General features: G+C 50.4%; 1 protein-coding gene and 1 pseudogene across 1 annotated transcript in view; one reads left to right on the forward strand and one right to left on the reverse strand.

Annotated features, from left to right (window-relative positions):
* Positions 1–24373, reverse strand: part of GTSE1 (G2 and S-phase expressed 1) — a 33743-nt gene that overhangs the window by 6056 nt on the left and 3314 nt on the right. The window contains exons 3-9 of the mRNA XM_001110798.5: positions 18883–18940; positions 18149–18773; positions 15453–15617; positions 13761–13884; positions 11347–11727; positions 4611–4683; positions 806–1024 (exon numbers count right to left, since the gene is read on the reverse strand). Of these exons, the coding sequence (XP_001110798.4) occupies positions 806–1024; positions 4611–4683; positions 11347–11727; positions 13761–13884; positions 15453–15617; positions 18149–18773; positions 18883–18940 (1645 nt within the window). The remainder of the gene's footprint in view (positions 1–805; positions 1025–4610; positions 4684–11346; positions 11728–13760; positions 13885–15452; positions 15618–18148; positions 18774–18882; positions 18941–24373) is intronic.
* On the forward strand, positions 3117–3422 carry LOC107000692 (small ribosomal subunit protein eS27 pseudogene; annotated as a pseudogene).

Genomic DNA, 24373 nt, shown 5'->3' on the forward strand with positions numbered 1-24373 from the left:
CTTGGCCTCCCAAAGTGCTGGGATTACAGGCGTGAGCCACCGTGCCCGGCTGAGATATTTAACTTTACACACCAGCATGATCTGTTTCAAAAGTTATACACGACTGAGGTGTGACTTCATCAGAGTCAGGTGCCTTTCTCAGTCTTTAATTATTTCTGAGCTGCAGCTATGGCTTACTTCATGTGTCCTTGGGTCAATTTAGATAAATTTTATTTTATTTTATTCTATTTTATTTTATTTTACTTTATTAATTTTTTAGAGATGGGGTCTCACTCTGTCCCCCAGGCTGGAGTGCAACGGGGCAATCTCAGCTCACTGCAGCCTCAACCTCCTGGGCTCAAGTGATCCTCCCACCTCAGCCCCCTAAACAGCTGGGACTACAGTGCATGCCACCACACCTGGCTAATTTTGTATTTTTTGTAGCGATGGGGTTTTGCCATGTTACCCAGGTTGATCTCAAACTCCTGAGCTCGGGCAATTTGCCTGCTTCAGCCTCCCAAAGTGCTGGGATTATAGGCGTGACTCACCACACTCAGCCAATAATTTGCAAATTTTAGAAAAGCATTAGGTTTTCAGATTGATTATCAGATAATTACAGGCAGTATTTCCTTGTAATACCTTTAATTTTCCTCTATGCTCATGTCTATTGCATTTTCTCTTTGCAATTAAAAAAAAAGAAAACAAAACTTTCCAAATATTATTTACTTCACTAAACCCTGGAGCAAGGCAAGAAAAAGGTATGTCAATGTCTAGGACACCAAGCCTAGGAATTTGAGACCAACTTATTATCACCTTCATCTCTTACCTCATCGCAGAGTTCTTGCGGGGCTCAGAGGAAAGTCTCTGGGCCGGCACACACAGGGGAGAGGCCACGGCCCTGGGCATCATTTTGGGGGTCATCGGTGGAAGGCCAGATAAGCGCCGCCTGGCGGGTGTGGGCAAGGCTGACGCACGCCGTGCGCTCAACAGGCTTTGTGGTGCTGGCCCAGATGAGCGTCTAACTGGGGTGCTGTGGACGGGGACCCTGGCAAACACAACATCAATGTCGTCAGCTGAGATGACATAAAAAAAGTGAAACCTAATCATTCAGCCTGTGCCAATGCAGCGCCGAGTGCTTCGGTCCCAGCCGAGAAGAGCCGAGCCCTCGAGCCTGTGTGAGCTCTGCTCTCCCGGGACACGCCCCAAGGCGGGCAGGGCTCCGAGCTGCTACCAACCCGCCCTGGTGTGGGCTTCGGGCTCCCAGTGGGAATGCCTTCACTGCCCTTCCTCACAGGCGACTCAAAGAAAATTGATCAAATGTGACTGCACTTTACGGATGCTACCATTGAATGTCACTTCACAGGAAGTTCTGAAGAGACTGAGCAAATCATCTTTTGGCGGTGTCATAGATATTGCCATAAGGAAGTCAGAGCCGCAGCCTGTCTGGTGGGCCAGCGAATGGGGGAGCAGGTCTCGCTGCACGCCCACTCATTCCCAGGCTTAAGGTTGCCTGAATCAAATGTGAACACAAATGAGTGAAGAGGGAGCTGGGCACTTGGTCCTCACACCCCTCACATCCCTGGCAATACCTGTGGCTCGGGCTACCCATGGGTCTTGCCTAACTGTTGCTTTCTTATGTTGCTGTTGATGAAGAGGAGGCTGAGTCAACTGTCATTTGCTGTGGACTGAATGTCTGTGTCCCCAGATTCATGTGCTGAAATCCTAGCCCCTAAGGTAATGGCATTAGAAGGTGGGGCCTTTAGGAGGAGATCAGGTCATGGAGCCAGAGCCCTCAGGAATGAGATCTGTGCCCTTAGAAAAGAGGGCACACTTGTGCATACCTGTGGTCCAAGCTACTCAGGAGGCTGGGGTGTGAGGATCATTTGAACCCAGGAGGTGGAGGCTATAGTGAGCCATGATTGCACTACTGCACTCCAGCCTGGGCAACAGAGCAAGACCCTGTCTCAGAAAAATAAACAAACATAGGCCAGGAGCAGTGGCTCATGCCTGTAATCCCAGCACTTTGAGAGGCCGAGGCAGGTGGATCACGAGGTCAGGAGATCAAGACCATCCTGGCTAACATGGTGAAACCCTGTCTCTACTAAAAATACAAAAAATTAGCCAAGTGTGGTGGCATGTGCCTGTGGTCCCAGCTACTCGGGAAGCTGAGGCAGGAGAATCGCTTGAACCTAGAAGGTGGAGGTTGCAGTGAGCTGAGATCGTGCCACTGCACTCCAGCCCAGGTGACAGAGCTAGACTCCATCCAAAATAAACAAATAAATAAATAAACATAAAAGAGACTTGTTCACCCCTACTCCAGTGAGGACAGAGAGAAGGAGGCATCTGTCAATCAGGAAACAGGCCCTCACCCGACACCAAATCTGCAGGTACCTTGATCTTGGATTTCTAGCCTCCAGAACTGTGAGAAACAAATGTTTGTTGTTCAAGCTACACAGCCGACAGAACGTTTGTTATAGTAACCCAAAAAGGACAAAGACATTATTTTAAAATAAAATGAGTCAAGGACATCCCACCACGTGGCCCCCACAGGAGACCAGGGAGACCTGTCTGTTGCTCTATTCTGGGCAATTGTTAACATACTTCAAAAGGAGCCTGAAAACAGACTGACTCTAGCTTATTTAAATGGAAAAAAAGCAAAGAGGCTGAAATCAAGAGAAAAACAGAATCACTCCAGAGAGCAACTGCTGTCACCCCCAGCCGCTGCTCTCTGCCACGTTCTGGGATTCCCCACCCTCCTCCCTTTATTGCTAAGTTCTGGAAGCCCCACCACAAATTCCAGTGAAAATAAAAATTTCAGCCGGGCACGGTGGCTCACGCCTGTAATCCAGCACTTTGGGAGGCCAAGGCGGGTGGATCATGAGGCCAGGAGATGGAGACCATCCTGGCTAACACGGTGAAACCCCGTCTTTACTAAAAATACAAAAAATTAGCCGTGCGTGGTGGTGTGCACCTGTAGTCCCAGCTACTCGGAAGGCTGAGGCAGGAGAATGGTATGAACCCGGGAGGCGGAGCTTGCAGTGAGCTGAGATCCGGCCACTGCATTCCAGCCTGGACGACAGAGCGAGACTCTGTCTCAAAAAAAAAAAAAAAAAAAAAAAGAAAAGAAAAATTGGCTCCTTTCTGGCAGTGACGACCTACCCATACGAGAACATGCCTCTCGCAAAGGATCTCCTTCATCCCTTCCCAGAAGAGAAGAGGAAACAAAGAAGAAACGCCTGGTGCAGAGCCCCAATTCCTACTTCATGGATGTGAAATGCCCAGGATGCTATAAAATCACCACGATCTTTAGCCATGCACAAACGGTAGTTTTGTGTGTTGGCTGCTCCACTGTCCTCTGCCAGCCTACAGGAGGAAAAGCAAGGCTTACAGAAGGATGTTCCTTTAGGAGGAAGCGGCACTAAAAGCACTCTGAATCAAGATGAGTGGGAAACCATCTCAGTAAACACATTTTGGATTAAAAAAAAAACAAGAAAAAATTCTGATGAATGTAATCCTCAAAGTAATCCTGGGTGAGTTGAGGAAACTGAGGCACAGAGAGGCAAGTGAGGTGACCAGTGGCTGCCTGGGTCTGGTCTTTGCTCTTCACCACCATGCGTGGGAGGGACAGCAGCTTAGCACTGTACCACATGCACCACGTGAGGGACTGGCTGGTTCGACCTTGCAAAGCGTGTCCTGAGCTCACACAGGAGGAAACTAAAGCCCGGAGTCATTAAAAGACTTGCAAGCGGCCCCAGGCTGGTCTGTGGCAGAGCCAGTGGCACCCTCTCCGGTGTCCTAGCCCAGGCTTACTCTGCCCACTCCACCTCAGCAAGGCCCAGAGCAGTGCCCGCCTGGTCACACACTGGCACCAGGACCCCATGCTGGTCCGGGGGGTCTGAGTGTCCTTCCTGCTGCCCAGCTCCACACAGGAGACTTTGAGGTGCACACAGGCTAAAGGGCACCAGTACGAGCTCTCCTGTGCTGTGCCAGGGTCCACAGAGCTGCACTGGGGCTCAGGGGACGGTAGGGGTGGGGCTGCTACCTGAGCAACTCCTGCGTGTGCATCTGCACATTTTCTTACTGTCTGCGGTACCTGCTATGCTAAGCTTGGGCCATCCCTACTCGACATGAGGAAAAAGGCCAGCAACATTTGGGAACTTATACTGGATCAAACACCAGGAAGTGGTGGAGCCGGGATTCAAAGCCAAGTCAGAATCACGGTGCCACGCCAGTGCTCTTCGACTGCGGGACAAGTCACAGTCACCCAGGAGCTTTAGGAAATCCAGCTGCTGGCCTCCAGGCTAGATGAACCGAATCAGAACCCCTGGAGCGGGCTGGGCGTGGGCAGTCCTAAGAGTGCTGGAGGGGCTTCTGCTACGCAGCCTGGAGTGGCAACCACACCAGTTCAGGGCTGGGAAACGCCGTACTGCATCGCGGAAGTCTCAGATGTCTTAAGTCTGCAGTGGATCTAAAAGGGGCTGGTACAGGTCAGGAGCTCAGCCTGCACCCAAGAGACTGGCACTGAAGCCAGATGTGCAGGCCAGGCTGCAGGGTTACCAAATGCTTGAGGGTAGTGGATGCACGAGTCACTCTACAGCAATAAAGAGAGGAAGCGGACCAGCGTCACTCACCTGCCAACTGACGTGCACGACTGCGGCCGCTGCGCCCGCGAGAGCTTTGGTGTTGCGCCGTCCGGGGAGTCACCTAAGACCAAGAAAGGAAGAGTGCAGTCAGGCAAAGCGATCAGGGGAGAACTACTGTTGGGGGATCTTCACCAAATGGGCAATTCTCCGAGTATCTCCACTGTCCCAACTTGCAGTGTAGGTGGCACTGGTCCACAAAGGGCCACCCTGCCGCAGGCAGGAGCATGAGAGGCACTCACCCCTACACGGGGACCCTGGCCCAGGCCAAGGCTGCGGTCTGACGGATGGACGTGGGGGCGAAAGGTAAGAGCCCTCTTCACTGCGCCGCCCCACCCTGGCCGTTGATCCCATCAGGGCAGAGCACGACTTTCACACAGTGAAGTCGACGTGTCAGACGGCACCTGCACGCACTAGACACTTGCCCACAGGAACGACACCGCAGGGGTTTAGGTTCCCAGGCACGCCCAACAGAGCCCACATACCTCATTTCCCGAACCATGACATTAATGGGATAATAATAATTCATTACATTGTGTTTGTGCTGTTTTAGTTGACAAGCATTTCCACGTGTATGATCTCATCTGATATTCACAACGGGATGAAAAGTAGGCTCAGAGGGCAAAGGGGTCACCAGTTACTGAGCTAAGGCCCACCACAGGCCCCAGAGGTCCAGTCCCGCCACCGCCCCCTCCAAACACTGGCTCCGTGGTTCCTCCTCCACTATACTGGCTCCTTGAAAATCCCAGTGTGCACCTGAGTATTAGCACACGTGCTCTGGGGCCTCCAAAGCCTCAGGCACCAGGACCCCCTTCGAACACCTTGCTATGTCTGGGAAGCCATGGGGAAAGAGGCTGTCCCTCAGAGCCCCTTACCCCAGCACTAAGAGGGAAGGGTGGGGCCCGGAGCTGAGATCTCCTCTGCAGGTGCTTCCAGGAGGCCAGGCAACGGTCCAGGCTGCTGCCCCCACAGACAGCCCCACTCTCTGGCAATATCACAGCTGCTGCTGGCCCCTCCATCTTAAAAAGCTCACGCTTGCCCTCCTGCCCCTGCACCCAAGCTCCTGTCCCACGTCCCTGCCCCTCTTTAAAGCCAGATCTCCTCAAAAAGGCTGCCTGCACTTACATTTCCTCTCTCCTGTCCTTTTTTTTTTTTTTGAGACAGAGTGTCTGTCTGTCACCTAGGCTGGAGGGCAGTGGCGTGATCTTGGCTCACTGTAACCTCTGACCCCTGGGTTCAAGTGATGCTCGTGCCTCAGCCTCCAGAGTAGCTGGACTTATAGGTGCCTGCTACCACGCCCGGCTAATTTTTGTATTGTTAGTAGAGACAGCATTTTGCCATGTTGGCCAGGTTGGTCTTGAACTCCTGACCTCAAGTGATTGCCCACCTCGGCCTCCCAAAGTGCTGGGATTACAGGTGTGAGCCACCGCCCCAGCCTCTCCTATTCTTTTAAAAATCACCTCCATCAAAGTGATTCATGCACAGAGTTTTTAAAAATGAAGGTTAAAATTTTATGAGACAAACAAGTCTCCCACCACACCCAGCTCTGCTTCCAACTTGCTGGCAGCTTCTTATGATGTCTATCTTCACACATTTCCAAATCACACACCCACATTGCTACCTCCACATTCTTCAAAAACTCCATTTGTTACAAGAGTTAAAAATCTGCCCCTCACACCTTCCCACCGCCCCCACCTGTGAGTTCACCAGGCCTCCAGTGTGCACCCCAGCACTGGAGAGGTGTGCAGCTTGCACACAGCTGAGCCAAACGTGCTCCCATCCTCTCTCCACCTCCGTTTTCGGTTTGTTTGTTTCTTTTCTTTCTTACAAGAAACAAGGTCTTGCTCTGTCACCCAGGCTGGAGTGCAGTGGTGTGATCACAGCTCACTGCAGCCTTGAACTCCTGGGCTCAAGTGATTTTCCTGCCTCAGCCTCCCAAGTAGCTGGGACTACAGGTGCCCAGCACCATGCCTGGCTAAATTTTTTTGAAAATTTTTTCAAAATTTGAATTGGGGTCTCACTGTGTTGCCCAGCCTAGTGTTTGTTTTCTTTTATGGAGTGGGATGGTCTGTGACTGAATCATCCTATCATCCCTGTCTTTTGGGAACATTCTTGAGTCCCTGACCCTGCACCATTCACAGAGGTCTTTGTGAGACCCAAGTTGGTCACACCTGGCGGGTGCGGAGGCAAGCCTGCCTCCCTCTCCCTCGCCGCCTCCCTCTCTCCCGGCCCCTTCCTCTTGGTTGTCCTCTCCCTCAGCGGGGTGGAGTGCACTCTTCATCAGCTTCCACGGTGGCACAGGAAGGTCATTCTTCTTATGAAACAGAACACGAACAAGCCATCTCCTGACACCCTCAAGACTGCCCTAGGGAAGCATGCGCACACGCGCCTCCCAGGCCCACATCAGCTCTTCCCTAAACCCGGACAGCGCAGCTCCACTGCAGCTCCCAGTACCCAGAATTCCAAGTCTCAGTGCTCTGGGTGACCCGGCAGCGTGGACTCAGAGTGAACAGCAACATTTGTCACTGGACTGTTTTACAACGAATGCTCTTGTCTTGAGTATTTTGAGAAAATGCACGTATGAAAGGCTCCACTATAGGGCACCGCTCATGTGGTCCCATGCTATGAGTGCCCTCAGCCCTCACCTCTCCTCCACAGTGACAGCTGGTGTCACAGCCAATGAGCAACACCACCAGTGCTCTCAGCCAAAGAGTGTGCACCACCACGTGCCTCCCAGAGCTGTGTGTTCCCAACAGCGTGGCCACTCCCTTGGGGCCTCTCTTCCGGCCAGTGCTGAGTTTGTGGGACCAGTTTTGACCCTGATGAATGACGAAAGGTGTGCAAGAGACAGCCCTGTTCCCAGCATCGTGGAGAGGAGGAACCGCCTGCTGAAGGTGAAATGCACATCTAAGAGGTGCCTAAGGAGCCCCCAGGGGCACTGTCTGGGAAACAGGGTAAAGTCAACAGGGAATTTGGGATTAGCAGAAGTCCTGTGGCATCAAGCAGCCTGACAGCCAGCCGACATTTGTGGAGACCAGCCAACATTTGTGCCAATGTGGTCAGGAGAAACATGGCAGACACATGTCCCGGCTCCAGGCATTCAGGCAGAAGAGAAGCAAGCACTACTGAACAAACCTCCACGTGACCTGGGCCATAGGGTGTCCCTGAAGAACCCACCCAATCCTAGCTCCCATTTCTTTTCTTTCTTTCTTTTTTTTTTTTTTTTTTGAGACAGTCTCGTTCTGTCGCCCAGGCTGGAGTGCAGTGACACCATCTCGGCTCACTACAACCTCTGCCTCCTGGCTCAAGTGATTCTCCTGCCTCAGCTTCCCAAGTAGCTGGGATTACAGGCATGTGCCACCATGCCTGGCTAATTTTTGTATTTTTAGTAGAGACAGGGTTTCACCATATTGACCAGGCTGGTCTCGAACTCCTGACCTCAGGTGATCCACTCACTTTGGCCTCCCAAAGTGCTGGGATTACAGGCGTGAGCCACCGTGCCCAGCCCACAGCTCCCATCTCTATAAACTCAGCTCTCTGCTGTTGAAACCTACACTGAGGTCTCCAGCTGTGGCTTCTCTGAGTTCTCAGCCTGCTCCACCCCTCAGTGGCAGCCCAAGTGGCCTCTCACCCTCACTACTTCCAAAATGGGGCCGTGGAGTCTGCCCGCTGCCTCTTCCAGCCCTCCTGTCACATGAGCGGCAGCACCCAGGTTCCGCCAGAACCTCAGGGCCACTCGAGTCCCTCTCTACACTGCCACGTGGGCCCTAAGCTACCAGAATGTCAGGCGGACCACAGCGCCCCAGCCTCCTTCCCCAGCACTAGCCTCCTCCCCAACACAGTGAGGACGAGGTCTGCATTACCCTCCCCACCTCGCTCCGGCCCAGAGACTCTGCTCTTCCCTCTATGGAGGGATCTTCTGAAGGTCAAGTCGCTCTGCTCTAATCTCTTGCATGCACATCCTCCTGCACTGACGGTACTCCAGGGCCCGCTCTGGTCACGAGGCGCTCTGCGAGCCGGCCTCGGGCTGCCCCTCTGTCTTCATCTCTTCTTACCCTGCCCCTCGGTCACTGACTGGCTGAGATTGCTAATTTTTGTTCGACAGCTACTTTCCTCCTCTTCTCAGTAAGACATTTCAGCTGTGTGCAGAATAAAGACAACGTGTCCTAGCATCCTGTGCAGGGAAGCATGGTGACCAACGGGACACAAATGGAGTGACAGAGACAACTTGCAGTGAGAGTCCTTGAAAGGTGGGGATTTGTTCTTCTTCACCTAAACAGGCTTTCTGCCGGGAGGTATGAGGGCCAGAGTCGGTGCAGCCACACTAGACCACGAGGACGAGAAGCTCATCACAGCAACGCAGGATGGAAGAAGTCTGGGTCCCTCACACCAAGGAATACCGACCAGCTGTCGCACATCTATGCGGAATCCGGACCACAGTGGCTGCGTTCCCATCCTCCAGCGCCTGAGCTGCTCCTGGAGCGCGCCCCGTGCCTTCCTGCTCCAGGACCTCTGTACTCGCCGTTGCCTCTGCCTGGAGTGCTCCCCCTTGCACTTTCCTACCAGCTGCCTCGGTGTCTTGGTTCAGATCTCAGTCCCGTGTCGCCTCCTGACCATCTTTGCCAAAGAACCACCAAAACCACCTGATGCAAATTCCTCCCCAAACACGCCAGCCCCAGGACACCATCTTCTCTTAGTCGCTTCGTTATGCTAGGATCTGAAGGCCTGCTCATCTGATAACATTTCGTGTCTTTTCCTATTAAACAGAAATTCCGTGAGAGTAGGTCTGTCTTACCATGATGTCCCTTGTCCCCCAAAGCATTCCAGCACAGAGAAGACACTCAGCAGAACAGCTTGTTCCTACAGCAGGACTCAGAGTGTGATTTCTGGGAGTTACAGGCTGCCTGTGCTGGCTGGCACTGCCAGAACTTAAAATCCTCAAGCACCCAGACGGCAGAAAGATCTACCTGACAGAGGAGGCCAGGACGCTCCTCTCACCTTAAGTCAGCTCCGAGAACTTTCTGCATTGCACACAATTGTTCGAGTAATTCATGGAAACTTTACAAACACCTACCCACTACTGGCCAGACACCTGCTGGGGCTGGTGGCCTCAGTGACTGGAGAGGGCAGTGGCTGGCGCTTAGAAGGCTGAGGTGGCTGCAACGTGAGGGCCAGAAACTAGAGAGGAGGGGGCTACTCCGACAGAACGAGCTCTAGGAACCCAAGGGAATCTCGAGTCTCTGGCTGAGCACCAGGCAGTGCACAGGTGCAGGGGAGGAGTCCTCAAGGTCAAGAGAAGAGCAACTACCAGGGACAACGAGCGGAGCTCACAGGGCCGCGAAGCCGCCATCTTGTAGCAGCCGGAGTGCAGGGGCCTCGCGGGACACACGGGCGTGCAGCTGAGGCCTTGGGAAGGCGCCGGTGGCAGGAGGCGGAAAGACTATTCTAGACCCACCACTTCAAAGCATAAAAAGCCTCAGAAGGATGATCTGCACCTTCACTGCCTGCCAAGCCCAACCCAACTCCTCAGAGAAAGACAACAAAATCCAGACATTCAAAAGTCTACACCTGACAATATCCAACAACCAAGAAAAACCTGTAAAAAACGTAGAGGCAGGAAAATGAGGCCAAAATCCGGAAACAAAATTAGTCAACAGAAACAGACCCCAAAATGATGTGGAAGATGGTGTGAGAAGAATCGTAGACCTTAAAACGATTATCAATTTGCTCACAAGGATGTAAAAGAAAACCCAAGTACCATGAGGAGGAATAAGGGGAAACTATTATGTTAGAAACGAAAAGTTAACTGGATGGGCGTCACAGCTATTAGGCACTGCAGAAGAAATGGTATCTGACAACAGAAACGACCCAAACCGCAGCTCAAGGGAAAAGGCTGGGCCGGGTGTGGCAGTTCACGCCTGTAATCCCAACAGTTTGGGAGGCCGAGGTGGGTGGGTCAGGAGTTAGAGACCAGCCTGGCCAACATGGCGAATCCCCGTCTCTACCAAAAATACAAAAAAAAATTAATAGGGCATGGTGGCGGGCACCTGTAATCCCAACTACTCGGGAGGCTGAGGCAGGAGAATTGCTTGAACTCAGTAGGTGGAGGTTGCAGTGAGCCGGGATCATGCCAATGCATTCCAGCCTGGGTGACAGAGCAAGACTCCGTCTCAAAAAACAAACAAACAAACAAAAAAAAAAACAAAAAAAGAAAAAGAAAAAAGGCTGAAATTAAAACAAAAGAACAGAGCTTCGGTATCCTGTAAGACAATGTCAAGAGGCCTGAAACAGATGTGATTAGAGTTCTAGGAAATAAAGTGGAAAGATGCAAAGATAGCTGAAGAAATAATGGCCAAGGTTTTCCAAATTTGATGAAAAAAACCAACCTACAGATCAAAGAAGCTTAAGAAACTCCAAGCAGGATAAAGGCAAAGAAAGCCACCTCCAAGCACATAATAATCAAATTGCTGGCAGTAATAGTAAAGAGAAAGCCTTACAAGCAGCCTAAGAGTTCCGGGGCGTCACACTCACAAGAACGAACGTAAGACATTCTGGGGGCCTACGCTGAGCCCCCAAAACAGTGGGCGAGAAGACAGCAGGTCACACTTGAAAGCGCTGTTGGAGGAAAGAACTAAAAACACCATCACTGCCATCAATAATTGTTTAAAACTTTAAATGGAATTTCTTCAATATTTGAAAGATACATTAAAATGTATCTATTACTCACCAATACAAAACTTAGGAATTTTAAATTGATTTGTAGGAGTAGGCATAATCTTTGTCTTGGAATTTAGATAGGAATCTCGCCGTCTGATACTTCTAGTCTTATTCAATTGAGAAGATTCTGACCAAGTGGAACTGGAGTTCGGCCACTGGCCTCCACCTTCCGGAGTCTGGGGTTGGGTGGGGGACATTGAGGGGGGCGCTGTGGACTGCTCCGCTGCTAGCCCAGAAACATCGACCTGCTTGGCTTGCTGGGAGGATGCCCCCACAGGGCCTGCAGGCAGAGCGGGCCGCAGCAGGGTGGGTCCTATTCCGCCTGACTTGCTGATGTTTGACAGAGGCCGGGAGCTGTTTGCAGGAACACTTGCAAATTCACTTGATTTAGCTAGAAGGGTATACACACAAAAATCACATTATAAAATTAGGCAGCTATTTAACAAACACACAGAAGTTATGCTGTCTTTAGCTCATCTACCTTAAACATATGACACATTAAAAATATTCCATAAGCCCATCAGGCAACATCATCAAACACAGCACGGCCCAGGCAGCTTTTAGCTTAGCTGAGTGTATTCTAAGGTACTTATTCTCAAAATCATTACTAACATGTACAAAAGCATGCATAAATTCAAGCTCTCCTATCTTCGTTGATTATGTTGGCAGGAGAAATCTACGTTAGTTGAGCAGATGGAAGGGGATAGTCTAGTCACATGTCTCATCTGTCTGGTCACAGAGGTGGACAGGGAACAGGGAAAAAAGACGCAATTGTTACTGGTTGATTCCTTTAAAATTACAAGGAGTCTGGGTCATATTAACCATAAGCACTATTTAAAATAGAACACCAGATAAACTAGAATAATAAATACTGAGCTACCAATATACACAGATGATCTGGTAAAGGATTCTTAAAGAAAAACTTTAGGAACAGGAGTGGTGGCTCATGCCTATAATCCAAACACTTTGGGAGGCCAAGGCAGGAGATCACTCGAGGCCAGGAGTTCGAGATCAGCCTGGCTAATATAGTGAGACCGTCCTCACTACAAAAAACACAAAAATGTGGGCCAGGCGTGGTGGCTCATGCCTGTAATCCCAGCACTTTGGGAGGCCGAAGCGGGCGGGTCATGAGGTCAAGAGATCGAGACCATCTTGGCCAACATGGTGAAACCCCATCTCTACTGAAAATACAAAAATTAGTCAGGTGTAGTGGCGGGCACCTGTAGTCCCAGTTACTCGGGAGGCTGAGGCAGGAGAATCACTTGAACCCGGGAGGCAGAGGTTGCAATGAGCCAAGATTGCGCCACTGCACTCCAACCTGGCAATAGAGCGAGACTGCATCTCAAAACACACACACACACACACACACACAAATTAGCTGGGTGTGGTGGCATGTGGCTGTAGTCCCAGCTATTCAGGAGGCTGAGGTAGGAGGACTGCTTGAGCTCAGGAGGTCGTCACCTCAGTCTATAAAGATAAGGACACAAACCTCCATTAATCCCAGAATGGCAGAGTCAGGATTCCAGATCAGATCAATCTGATTAGAGTTCACACTTTTTTTTTTTTGAGACGGAGTCTCACTGTCGCCCAGGCTGGAGTGTAGTGACACAGTCTCGGCTCACCGCAACCTCCGCCTCCCGGATTCAAGCAACTCTTGTGCCCCAGTCTCCTGAGTAGCTGGGACTACAGGCACCCGCCACCATGCCCGGCTAGTTTTTGTGTTTTTAGTAGTGACAGGGTTTCACCATGTTGGCCAGGCTGGTCTCAAACTCCAGGACTCAAGCGATCCACCCATCTCGGCCTCCCAAAGTGCTGGGATCACAGGTGTGAGCGACTGCACCAGGCCCACTTTTTACATTTTGTGAACACAATCCACACCGTGCTGCCCTGAACGACCCCGAGACTCCACACGGCCAATGCACCTTCAAGAGGATTTCGCTCTGAAGAGCAGAAAGGCGAAGGCTTTCCCTTACCACTAGATGGCAGCCGTGGCTCGGCAAGGTTGAAATGTGGCTTGACCTCAAACAGGTGTGGGAGCATGGATTTAAACAGGCACCCAGGAGTTATGGGGGCCATATGCCATAAATTATCTGGAATAGTCCTATTTTAAAACTGGTGTCTCATGGCATTGACATGAGCCTGATTCCTTCTGTGTTCTCAGGCACGGGATATCATACACGCTTTCTGGCTGTGTGTACCCCCTAGACTGAAGCCACCCATCTGACTGTGCCCTCCTCATGGGACAGATGCACTGAGGGCAAGCACAGCGACTCAGCCGACAGCCTGGTCCACCGCACAGAGCACACCCTCCGGGACGTCCTGCTGAGCCTAAGTGGTTCTGTAGAAACAGTCTCCGAGGCCTCAGCAGCACTCCAGGCCTCACCTGGCTAGATGTGGGTCCAAGCACGATGCCGGCTGCCTCACCTTTGCCCGCTGCTGGGGATGTGCACACACTGGATGCCCCGCTCCAAACAGGCCCTGAGGAGGACTTCCTTGCGAGATTGCTGGTAGAGCCGGGTGCTTTTAACAGGGTCTTCTTCAGCCCCAACTGGGGCAAAATGTGAAAAAACAGAATCAGCAAAGATCTCATTATTTACCTGTAACTTATGTCTGCAAAAGTAAGGGGCTTTTGGCCGGGCGCGGTGGCTCACGCTTGTAATCCCAGCATTTTGGGAGGCCGAAGCGGGCGGGTCACAAGGTCAGGAGTTTGAGACCAGCCTGGCCAATATGGTGAAACCCCGTCTCTACTAAAAATATAAAAATTAGCCTGGCATGGTGGTAGGCACCTGAAGTCCCAGCTACTTGGGAGGCTGAGGCAGGAGAGTCGCTTGAACCCAGGAGGTGGAGGTTGCAGTGAGCTGAGCTCATGCCGTTGCACTCCAGCCTGAGCGGGGAGGAAAAAAAAAAAAAAAAAAAAAAGTAGGGGTTTTTAATATTTTAAAATAATCTAATAATTATCATCTTGAATTTAAAGAAGAAAAAAGTCAAGCAGCACTTCGCAAAGCATAGTCTTCAAGCTCCTGCGTGAGGATCACATTAGGGAGCTATAGCGGAAATGCAGATTTGGGGCCCCAGCCCAAACCCCATGAGTCAGCAGCTGTAGGGCCCAGCTTTGGGCAGTTTTAACAAGAACTGCCAGTACTCTTAACGCCCAGTTCGGTTTACCGCCAATGCCAGAAAGATGTGGCATGTGTTCCTCTCCATGCCTGTGAGGAGCTGCAGTTTTTTTCTTTCAGAAAGGGTCTCACTCTGTTGCCCAGGCTGGAATGGAATGCGGTGGCATGATCACAGCTCACTGAAGCCTTGACCTCCTGGGTTCAAGCAATCCTCCCACCTCAGCCTCCCAAATAGCTGGGACCACAGGCATGCACCACCGTGCCTGGCTAATTATTTTTATTTTTTAGTAGAGATGGGGGTCTCACTATGTTGCCCAGGCTGGTCTCAAACTCCTGGGCTCAAGTGATCCTCCCGCCTCAGCCTCCCAAAGTGCCGAGGTTACATGTGTGAGCCACCACACCCAGCCACTGTTTTCAAAACATCAACATCTCATGTCATCTGTTCAAGGACCCTACATGAGGGAAACGGAATATCCCTACCTACAAACTAGGGCTCTGAGACGCTGACTTTTCCCAACCCACACAGCTCCCAGGGCAGAGGCCAGCCATCAGTGCATACTGCGAAGCCAGTATTCTTTGCATGTATTTTGCAGGCTGCCTCTCGTGGGTGTATTTTCAACTTTTCCACCTCTATTTTTTTTTTTTTTTGAGACAGGGTCTCATTCTGTCACCCAACCTGGAGTGCAGTGCATGATTATGACTCCCTGCAGCCTCGACCTCCTGGGCTCAAGCAATCATCCCACCTCAGCCTCCCGAGTAGCTGGGACTACAGGTGCGTACCACCATGCCCAGCTAATTTTTGTATTTTTTGGAGAGATGGGTTTCACCATGTTGCTCAGGATGGTCTTGAACTCTCGGGCTCAAGTGATCCTCCCATCTTGGCCTCCCAAAATTCTGGGATCATAGGTATGAGCCACTGATTTTAATCCAAAGCACTTGTACACACAGCTGCCACCTCATTCCCAGCAACCACAAGTCTGGGCCCCAGCAGCCAACTCACCTTATTTGGAACAGGGATCGCCCGCTTGCCCTGGCCCAAGTGGCTTCCAGCGGCCGGCACACTGACAGCACCTGGGGCAGATTTCTCAGGGAGAACATCCCGGTGGAATTCCTTCTCGGCTGGGATTTTTGTCCTGGAAGGACTAGCTGGAATCTCTTTCTTGGGCTGAAAAATTTAATTTGAACTGTGAGAACTGTCTAGTCCTTAACAATGTACAGAGATACTCAGGCTTCAATTTAAAGCAAGCCCAGGCACTATCATCCCAAATGCTACACATGCTCCTCCATTCATCAGCTAGATTGAAGGGAATAGAGCAAGCAGTTCACATCCTCCACCAAATCACTGTGGACAAAAGTGATGATGGATTTTGCTTCCTCATTAAAAACAGCATCAAATGATACCGACACAGGTCATTAATAGGAAAGCGGTCCTCTAAAGCTGTTCCCCAGTCAAGATCCTTATTTAAGAATGATAATGAGAGAGCTGGTCTAGTTACACAAATTTTAAACTGCTGTACAGAAAAGACCCATCCATTAAATGGTCATCTCTACCAGAGAAGCTGCACAATTGCAATATATCTTCTTGGTCTAGTATTGAAAGCCATTTTCTTTGGCCAGAAGAGTCAAAAAATAAGTTCCTGACATATTTAGGGACAAGGGCATTCATGGAACGAATTCATACTTACATAAATAGCCCCTTATAACAGCAGGGGTAATAAGGTAACAGCAATAGAAGCTCAGAGTGGTAAAGATGCAGCAGTAACTTTTTCCCTTTATAGCATTTCTAAAACCTGAGATACTTCTCATAATGTAAAATTCACTATTTTAAACAGTACACTTCAGTGGTTTTTAGTAGAACTGTTATGTTGTACAACCAGCACAAGCTAATCTTAAAATATGTTCCTAAAAAGAATCTGTTTCCAGCCGGGCACGGTGGCTCACACCTGTAATCCCAGCACCCGGCAGTGTTCCTTCTTGTTGCCAAAAATAAACCATTGTCTGGATAGACCCCCTTTTCTTTACCCATTCATCATTTGCTGGATGCCTGGGTTGGTCCTACTTTTTTGGCTGTTATGAACAATGCTGCTTTGAACATCTGCATGTGGATTTTTCTGTGGATATGACTTCAATTCTCTCAGGTCTGTGTACTAAGGAGTGGAACTGCTGGGTCCCATGGGACCTCTAAATTTAGTTTTCTAGGAGCTGCCAAACTGTTTCCACAACAGCTGCACCGTTTCACGGTCCCGCCAGCAGTGCGTGAGCTTCCAACTTCTCCACATCCTCAACCTTCTCCTCATCCTCCACATCCTCATCCTCAAAATAACACTGAGTTATTTTCTTTTTCTTCTTCCTTTAGGCATCCTAGCAGTTGTCTGTGAAGCACACTTTTAAGTAGGTGTTACAATCGAGTGGTCCACCCATTGCTAATGACTCCTCACAGGAGTGAGCATGGGCCATGAGCCACTCTAGGAGTGACTTCTCCCAGAGAAGCATGCAGGAAGTGGTGGGGCTCCCATGTGTGCGTCAGTGCATCTCAGCTGTGCGCACAGTGCCCTGTCCACCGGGAACAAGCTCTCTGGACGCCAGTTCACCACCCAGGACCAGGAGATCAAAGGAGGTGCTTCAGTGGGTCTGGAGCACCCCAAATCACACCACCTCTCTCCCCGAGTCCACGCATGCTACATGCACAATCCCTGTCCCGAGTCCATGTGTGCTCCACACAGCAAGACCCATCCCCCTGTCATTCTAGAAACATCATGGTAGGAATTTACATCCAAAAGGGCTCCAATAAAAGGAGTTTGCAGGACCAAGGGACAGGCCCCAGCTATTCGGGGTGGCAGTGCCGGACATACCTCCTTGTCAAGGGCAGTGTGTGGCAGCTGCACCTCGGCTGGCTTCCATTCTTGGCTCTCACTACAGGGAGTCACGTGGCTCAGGAGATGGGCTTGGTGGGGGTAAAGGAATTTCTGGGCCCTTGCTGAGCATTCTGCATTTGCCTGTACCTCCTAATGGCCCCACCCAGGGTCTTCCTCTGTAAGTGCTGCCCAGGGGAGGGGGCAGAGTTGGGAACGGGCTGCAGGGTGGGCCCCGGGGCTCCCACCCGCCCTGTCCTCCTCTCTGCAGCCTCTCCCACAGGAGGAGCAGCCTCCCTCTCCCAAGCAAGAGCCAGATCGGGCAGCCCTGGCAGCAAGCCCTGTGCTCACCCCCACCTTTTCCCCAGACCTCCAGGACCCTTAGTGTCCCCGAGTTGGCAGACTGCACCCAAAGGCACCCCTGTCAACTGCCACCTCCCAGGAAAGCTCACCTCACTTAATGCCCATGAGGAACGCAGTGTAAACTGAGGCACGGTCAAGGAGGCTGACTAGCAGCTATCACAGAGGAGGGGGAGTTTTTGGAAGAGGTTGCTTGTTAAAGCAAATGAAATCCGTACTGTGTGGTATATCCAGCATTGTAACAAAACAAAAGGAACAACTTCAGATAGAATTTAGGAGGAAGTATTAAGTCACCCCAGCCCTACCTAAGCCGCCCCCACATCAGCTTCCTATTGGCGACTGCTTTTCCTGGACTCCCCATTCCTGTGCCTCGGAGGCCTCAGAGCCTCGCCACCTCCGGGGCTTTCCCCATGTGGGTTCTGTGAGAGGGCTGAGGGGCAAGGAGTGGCGGCTCCCCAGACAGGTGCTCTGCTGAGGCATTTACCTTCTCCGCAGCCCCAGGGATGCTTCTTCCTCTAACAGAGGCCACTCGAGGCAGCAGCAATTTGCTCCCGGGCTTCCTCTGAGTCGCTGCCTGACTTGGAGCAGGAGCAGTGCATGACTCCTTGGGCAAAGCATGAGCAGAGTTTGGAGGCCCCAGCGCCCGGGCGAGGCTGGCCTGGGCACCAGAGCTGGGCAGGGCCGGGGAGGAGGCCAAGAACCGAGGCTTGCCCACAGAGGGCCTCAGCAAGGGGCTGTCTGACAGGTAGTATGTCTCCCTTTTAAGAGACGTGGGGCTTTTCTTCATTTCCTTTTCTTTCTCAAAGAGGTTTATTTTTAATTTTGACTCCTGTATGAATCTTTCGACGCCCTGGCTCTGAGGGTCTTCAGGCTTGGCAGCTTGGGCCGTCTGGTTCCGGCTGCTGCTCTCAATCTGTAAAGCCAGTAAGTGAGCTTCTTTGTACACTTCCACGAACTTCTCCCCGGCCAGAGGGCTCCAGGCAAAGGGACTCTCAGACACGGGCAACGAAGGTTGCTCGGGAACCGGATTATTTAATTCCAAGCTGGCAGCAATACATCTTTCTTTATGTCCAACGGGTCCGAAGAAGACTTCATCATCTTCATTTGCACTATTTAAAAAAAAAAAAACAATTATTAATAACTCATAACACTGGCATTTAAAGGACTTTACTGAATGTGGTTATGCCCAAGGCAAGGGAAGAAAACTTATTTGTTTACCTTGAAGAAGACAATGAAAGATCGAAGTCAAATTTTTCATCGGCCAAAAGAAGAATGTCTAGGGGGAAAAATCCACTGTTATTTTAGTGCCACAGCTGATAAAGAGAAAAATATTACCAGGCTCTATAGCTTAGAACTAAATAAAGGTACCGTGAAATTTCACTCCCCTAAGTGTATCCTGTCATTATGTTAATTTAGTTTTTCATAGAGGACTCTAAGTTAGATCTTTTCCTTTTTTTTTTTTTTTTTTTTGAGACAGAGTCTCGCTCTGTCGCCCAGGCTGGAGTGCAGTGGCGCTATCTCGGCTCACTGCAAGCTCCGCCTCCCGGGTTTACGCCATTCTCCTGCCTCAGCCTCCCAAGTAGCTGGGACTACAGGCGCCCGCCACCTCGCCCGGCTAATTTTTTTGTATTTTTAGTAGAGACGGGGTTTCATTGTGTTAGCCAGGATGGTCTCGATCTCCTGACCTCGTGATCCGCCCGTCTCAGCCTCCCAAAGTGCTGGGATTACAGGCTTGAGCCACCGCGCCCGGCCAGATCTTTTCCTTTTTAAAAAAATTTTTAGGCTGGGCACGGCAGCTCACACCTGTAATCCCAGCACTTTGGGAGGCCGAGGCGGGCGGATCACGAGGCCAGGAGATCGAGACCGTCCTGGCTAACACAGTGAAACCCCGTCTCTACTAAAAATACAAAAAAATTAGTCGGGTGTGGTGGCGGGCGCCTGTACTCCCAGCTACTCCGGAGGCTGAGGCAGGAGAATGGTGTGAACCTGGGAGGCGGAGCTTGCAGTGAGCCGAGATTGCACTACTGCACTCCAACCTGGGCGACAGAGTGAGACTCCGTCTCAAAAAAGAAAAAAAAATTTTTTTTAAATTTTTTCTAGTGATGAAGTCTCGCTATGTTGACCAGGCTGGTCTCGAACTCCTGGCCTCAAGTGATCCTCCTGGCATGGCCTCCCAAAGTGTTGGGGTTATAGGTGTGAGCCACCACACATGGACACTTTTTTTTTTTTTAATTGCAACAGCCGGCTGGGCGCGGTGGCTTACGCCTGTAACCTCAGCACTTTGGGAGGTTGAGGCGGGCAGATCACGAGGTCAAGAGATCGAGAGCAGCCTGGTCAACATGTGAAACCCCGTCTCTACTAAAAATACAAACATTAGCTCGGCGTGACAGCGCACACCTGTAGTCGCAGCTACTTGGAGGCAGAGGCAGGAAAATCGCTTGAACCTAGGAGGTGGAAGTTGCAGTGAGCCGAGATGGCGCCACTGCATTCCAGCCTAGGTGAGAGAGAGACTCCGTCTTAAAAAAAAAGAAAAAGAAATTGCATCAGCCATTCTATGTTCGCTAAGCCACCCAAAAGCTTAGGTCCTTACTTTTAAGATATAATCTAAAATGCATTCACTGACTCATTCAACTAGCTTTTCAAGAAGAGATAAGTCATTTCCAGGTATAGAACATTTTCAAAGGACCACCTGCCTCAGCTCCCCTAGAATTAAATTCCCCTCTTACGAGATACAAAACATCTATTTATAGTTCAACAATGAATTTAATATCACTCAAATGCACAGAGTAGGGACTCAATAAGAGTGCATTGACCGCCATTGCTTCTTGGAGTCCTTCCTGAACCCTCAGACAAAATGTACTCTGTACCCCACCCCATCCATAATTCTATTATCACAGCTGGCAAGGACCTCTCTGTCCAGGTCCCTCTAAAACAGATCACAGGCTCCAGGTTAGTGGGTCCTTCTGCAGGGGCACCTGCTCCCTGCTCCAGCTCCCCGCAAGGCTCCCGCAGTGCCTGGACCTCCTTTCTACCACTGCACTAGCCTCTGTGAGTGCCTCTTGACCCTTCTCTGGCCCCAAATAGACTATAAGCTCCTCCAAGATAACAATGTCGAACACTAACCCAAATTCCTAAATGTCTAGCTAAGGGCCTGGACACTTAGCAAATATGTATCAAAATGCACTGAAATACAGTATGTACTCAATACTGTAAAGCTTATAAAGTTCTCTCACAAATATTTTTATCTTAATAAACACTGCAGGCTGGTCAAGGTGGCTCACGCCTATAATCCCAGCACTTTGGGAGGCTAAGGCGGGTGGATCACTTGTGGTCAGGAGTTCGAGACCAGCCCGGCCAACGTGGCAAAATCCCGTCTCTACCAAAAGAAAAAAAATTAGCCAGGCATGGTGGTGGGCACCTGTAATCCCAGCTACTGGGGAGGCTGAGGCAGGAGAATCGCTTGAACCTGGGAGGCAGAGGTTGCAGTGAGCCAAGATTGTGCCATTGTACACCAGCCTGGGTGACAGAGCGAGACCCTGTCTCAAAAAACAAAACAAAACTGGCCGGGTGCGGTGGCTCACACCTGTAATCCCAGCACTTTGGGAGGCCGAAGCGGGCAGATAATGAGGTCAGGAGACGGAGACACCATCCTGGCCAACATGGTGAAACCCCGTCTCTACTAAAAAATACAAAAAATTAGCCAGGCAAGGTGGCGGGCACCTGTAGTCCCAGCTACTCGGGAGGCTGAGGCGGGAGAATGGCGTGAATCCAGGAGGTGGAGCTTGCAGTGAGCGGAAATCGCGCCACTGCACTCCAGCCTGGGCGACGGAGCGAGACTCCGTCTCAAAAAACAAAAACAAAAAACAAAAACAAAAACAAAAAAAAGAGGGAAAGTGAAAAAATGGTATGGAGATAAACTATATAATCATCTGGAAAAATACCAACTACGTTTGGTCCATGCCTCATACCACACCAGGCCAAATTCCAAATAAATCAAGGACTTAATGAAAAGAAAACAAAGCCCTAAACAAACAAGAAGCCGCTATGAGGAAGTTTTTTTTTTTTTTTTTTTTTTGAGACAGAGTCTCGCTCTGTCGCCCAGGCTGGAGTGCAGTGGCGCGATCTCGGCTCACTGCAAGCTCCGCCTCCCGGGTTCACGCCATTCTCCTGCCTCAGCCTCCTGAGTAGCTGGGACTACAGGCGCCCGCCACCGCGCCCGGCTAATTTTTTTTGTATTTTTAGTAGAAACGGGGTTTCACCGTGGTCTTGATCTCCTGACCTTGTGATCCGCCCGCCTCGGCCTCCCAAAGTGCTGGGATTACAGGCGTGAGCCACCGCGCCCGGCCCGAGGAAGTTTTTATAACGTTGGAATGTGGACATCTAACTATGACACAAAACCGGAAGCTACCAAAGATTGATTGGTTGGGCCCAGTGGCTCACATCTGTAATCCCAGCACTTTGGGAGGCTGAAGTGGGAGGGATGCTTGAGCCCAGAAGTTTGAGACCAGCCGAGGCAACATAGGGAGACCTCGTCTGTAAAAAAATACAAAAATTAGCTCGGCGTGGTAGTCTCCCCTGCTAGGGAGGCTTAGGAGGGAGGATCGCATGAGCCCAGGAGGTCAAAGCTGCAGTGAGCCATAATCTTGCCACTGCACGCAGGCCCAGGCAACAGAACGAGAACCTGCCTCAAAAAAAAAATAAATAAATAATAAAAGATTGACCTTCAAACATTAAAATTTGTAACATCTGTGTGGCAAAAATCACAATAAGTTAAACAAGAAATGGGGAAAAAATATTTGCAACTCAATTCATAAAGGGCTAACTCATGAAGTGTATCTACAAAGTAATAAAAAAATTAACAATCTAATAAAGATAGAAAAAGAATACAAACAGATAAAGTTCACAGAAAATAAAACAAAACATTCTTTTTTTTTCTTTTTTTGAGACAGAGTTTCGCTCTTGTTGCTCAGGCTGGAGTGCAATGGCGCTATCTCGGTTCACCACAACCTCCGCCTCCCGGGTTCAAGTGATTCTCCACCCTCAGCCTCTTGAGTATCTGGGATTGCAGGTATGCACCAGCATGTCTGGCTAATTTTGTATTTTTAGTAGAGACGGGGTTTCTCCACGTTGGTCAGGCTGGTCTCGAACTTCCGACCTCAAAACTCAAAGATTTATGAGCTGTAGGCAAGGTTGTGGGGAAAGAGACAATTCCTACACTGCCAGGGAAGGTGTAAAGTATCACAGCTCTCTAGAGGGCCTGGCAGTACCTATCAAAGTAAGAAATACACACCCTCTTCGACCCAGCAAGTCTACTTTTGTGAGTGTATCCTACAGACACTAGCAGGTGTGGAAAGCAATGTGTCGTGCAGTTATGCGGTGTCCACAGTTATTTACAGCAGCATCACTGGTAACAGCAAGACACTAGGCACAAACTAAACGTTCACCCACAGCAGATGAGATGAGTAACACATCCCCATGGTGGAACCCTATATAGGTACAAAAACTAGTAACGCTCTTCATGTGTTGATACACAATATTCATCAAGATAAATTAAGCCTGAAAAACAAGACACAGGACAGGGCTCTCCATGCTATATGGAAAGGGGGGCGCAACACTCTGTGTGTGTTGGCTTGCACTTGCACAGATTGTGTCTGGAAGGACACCCAAGAGACTGATGACATCGATGGCCCTTGGAGGGGGCAACTAAGTGACTAAGAGATATAGAGAGGGAGACGTTTCACTTTTTACACCTCTGAATTAGGAAGTCAATTTCAGAAACTTCCAACTGTCTGGCGTGGAAAAAGAATCCAGGACTAGAACTCAGGGAAGCAGTCTTCTGCTCCAGACTCTGTGACTGGCTCCAAGGGGCCCCGGGCTGGCTGACTTGCTCAGCCTGCAAACACGTGAGCACCCACAACAGACCACATCCTCCACCAGGTGCCAGGCAGACTTGGGGTACATGCAGCCTGCCCTGGAGGGTGCCCCAGGCAGTGCGGTGAGAGATATGTAGAGGTGGGAACACCTCTGAGAAAACACCAAAGTGCGTGTGTGAGATGAAGGGGTCAGAAGAAGTCAGAGTGGCTGGAAGAGGTGAAAACACAAGTTGGCTCAGATCACAGAGGGTTTGCAAGCCACGGCAAGGGGCTTTCATTTTCTCCAAAATGGGACAGGAAACTATTACAGGGCTTTAAGAAAAGAGCTTTAGGCCTGGTGTGGTGGCTCACGCCTGTAATCCCAGTACAGTGGGAGGCTGAGGCAGGTGGATCACTTGAGGTCAGGAGTTCGAGACCATCCTGACCAACATAGTGAAATGCCGTCTCTACTAAAAATACAAAAATTAGTCACGCGTGGTGGCACATGCCTGTAATCTCAGCTACTCGGGAGGCTGAGGCAGGAGAATCACTTGAACCCAGGAGACAGAGGTTGCAGTGAGCCAAGATCGTGCCACTGCACTCCAGCCTGGTGACAGAACGAGACTCCATCTCAAAAAAAAAAAAAAAAAAATTCTGGGTGCAGTGGCTCACGCCTGTAATCCCAGCACTTTGGGAGGCCCAGGTGGGTGGATCACAAGGTCAGGAGATCAAGACCATCCTGGCTAACATGGTGAAATCCCATCTCTACTAAAAATACAAAAAAAAATTAGCCGGGTGTGGTGGCGGGTGCCTGTAGTCCCAGGTACTTGGGAGGCTGAGGCAGGAGAATCGCTTGA

This window comes from Macaca mulatta, chromosome 10, assembly GCF_049350105.2.
Source record: "Macaca mulatta isolate MMU2019108-1 chromosome 10, T2T-MMU8v2.0, whole genome shotgun sequence".
NCBI lineage: Eukaryota > Metazoa > Chordata > Mammalia > Primates > Cercopithecidae > Macaca > Macaca mulatta.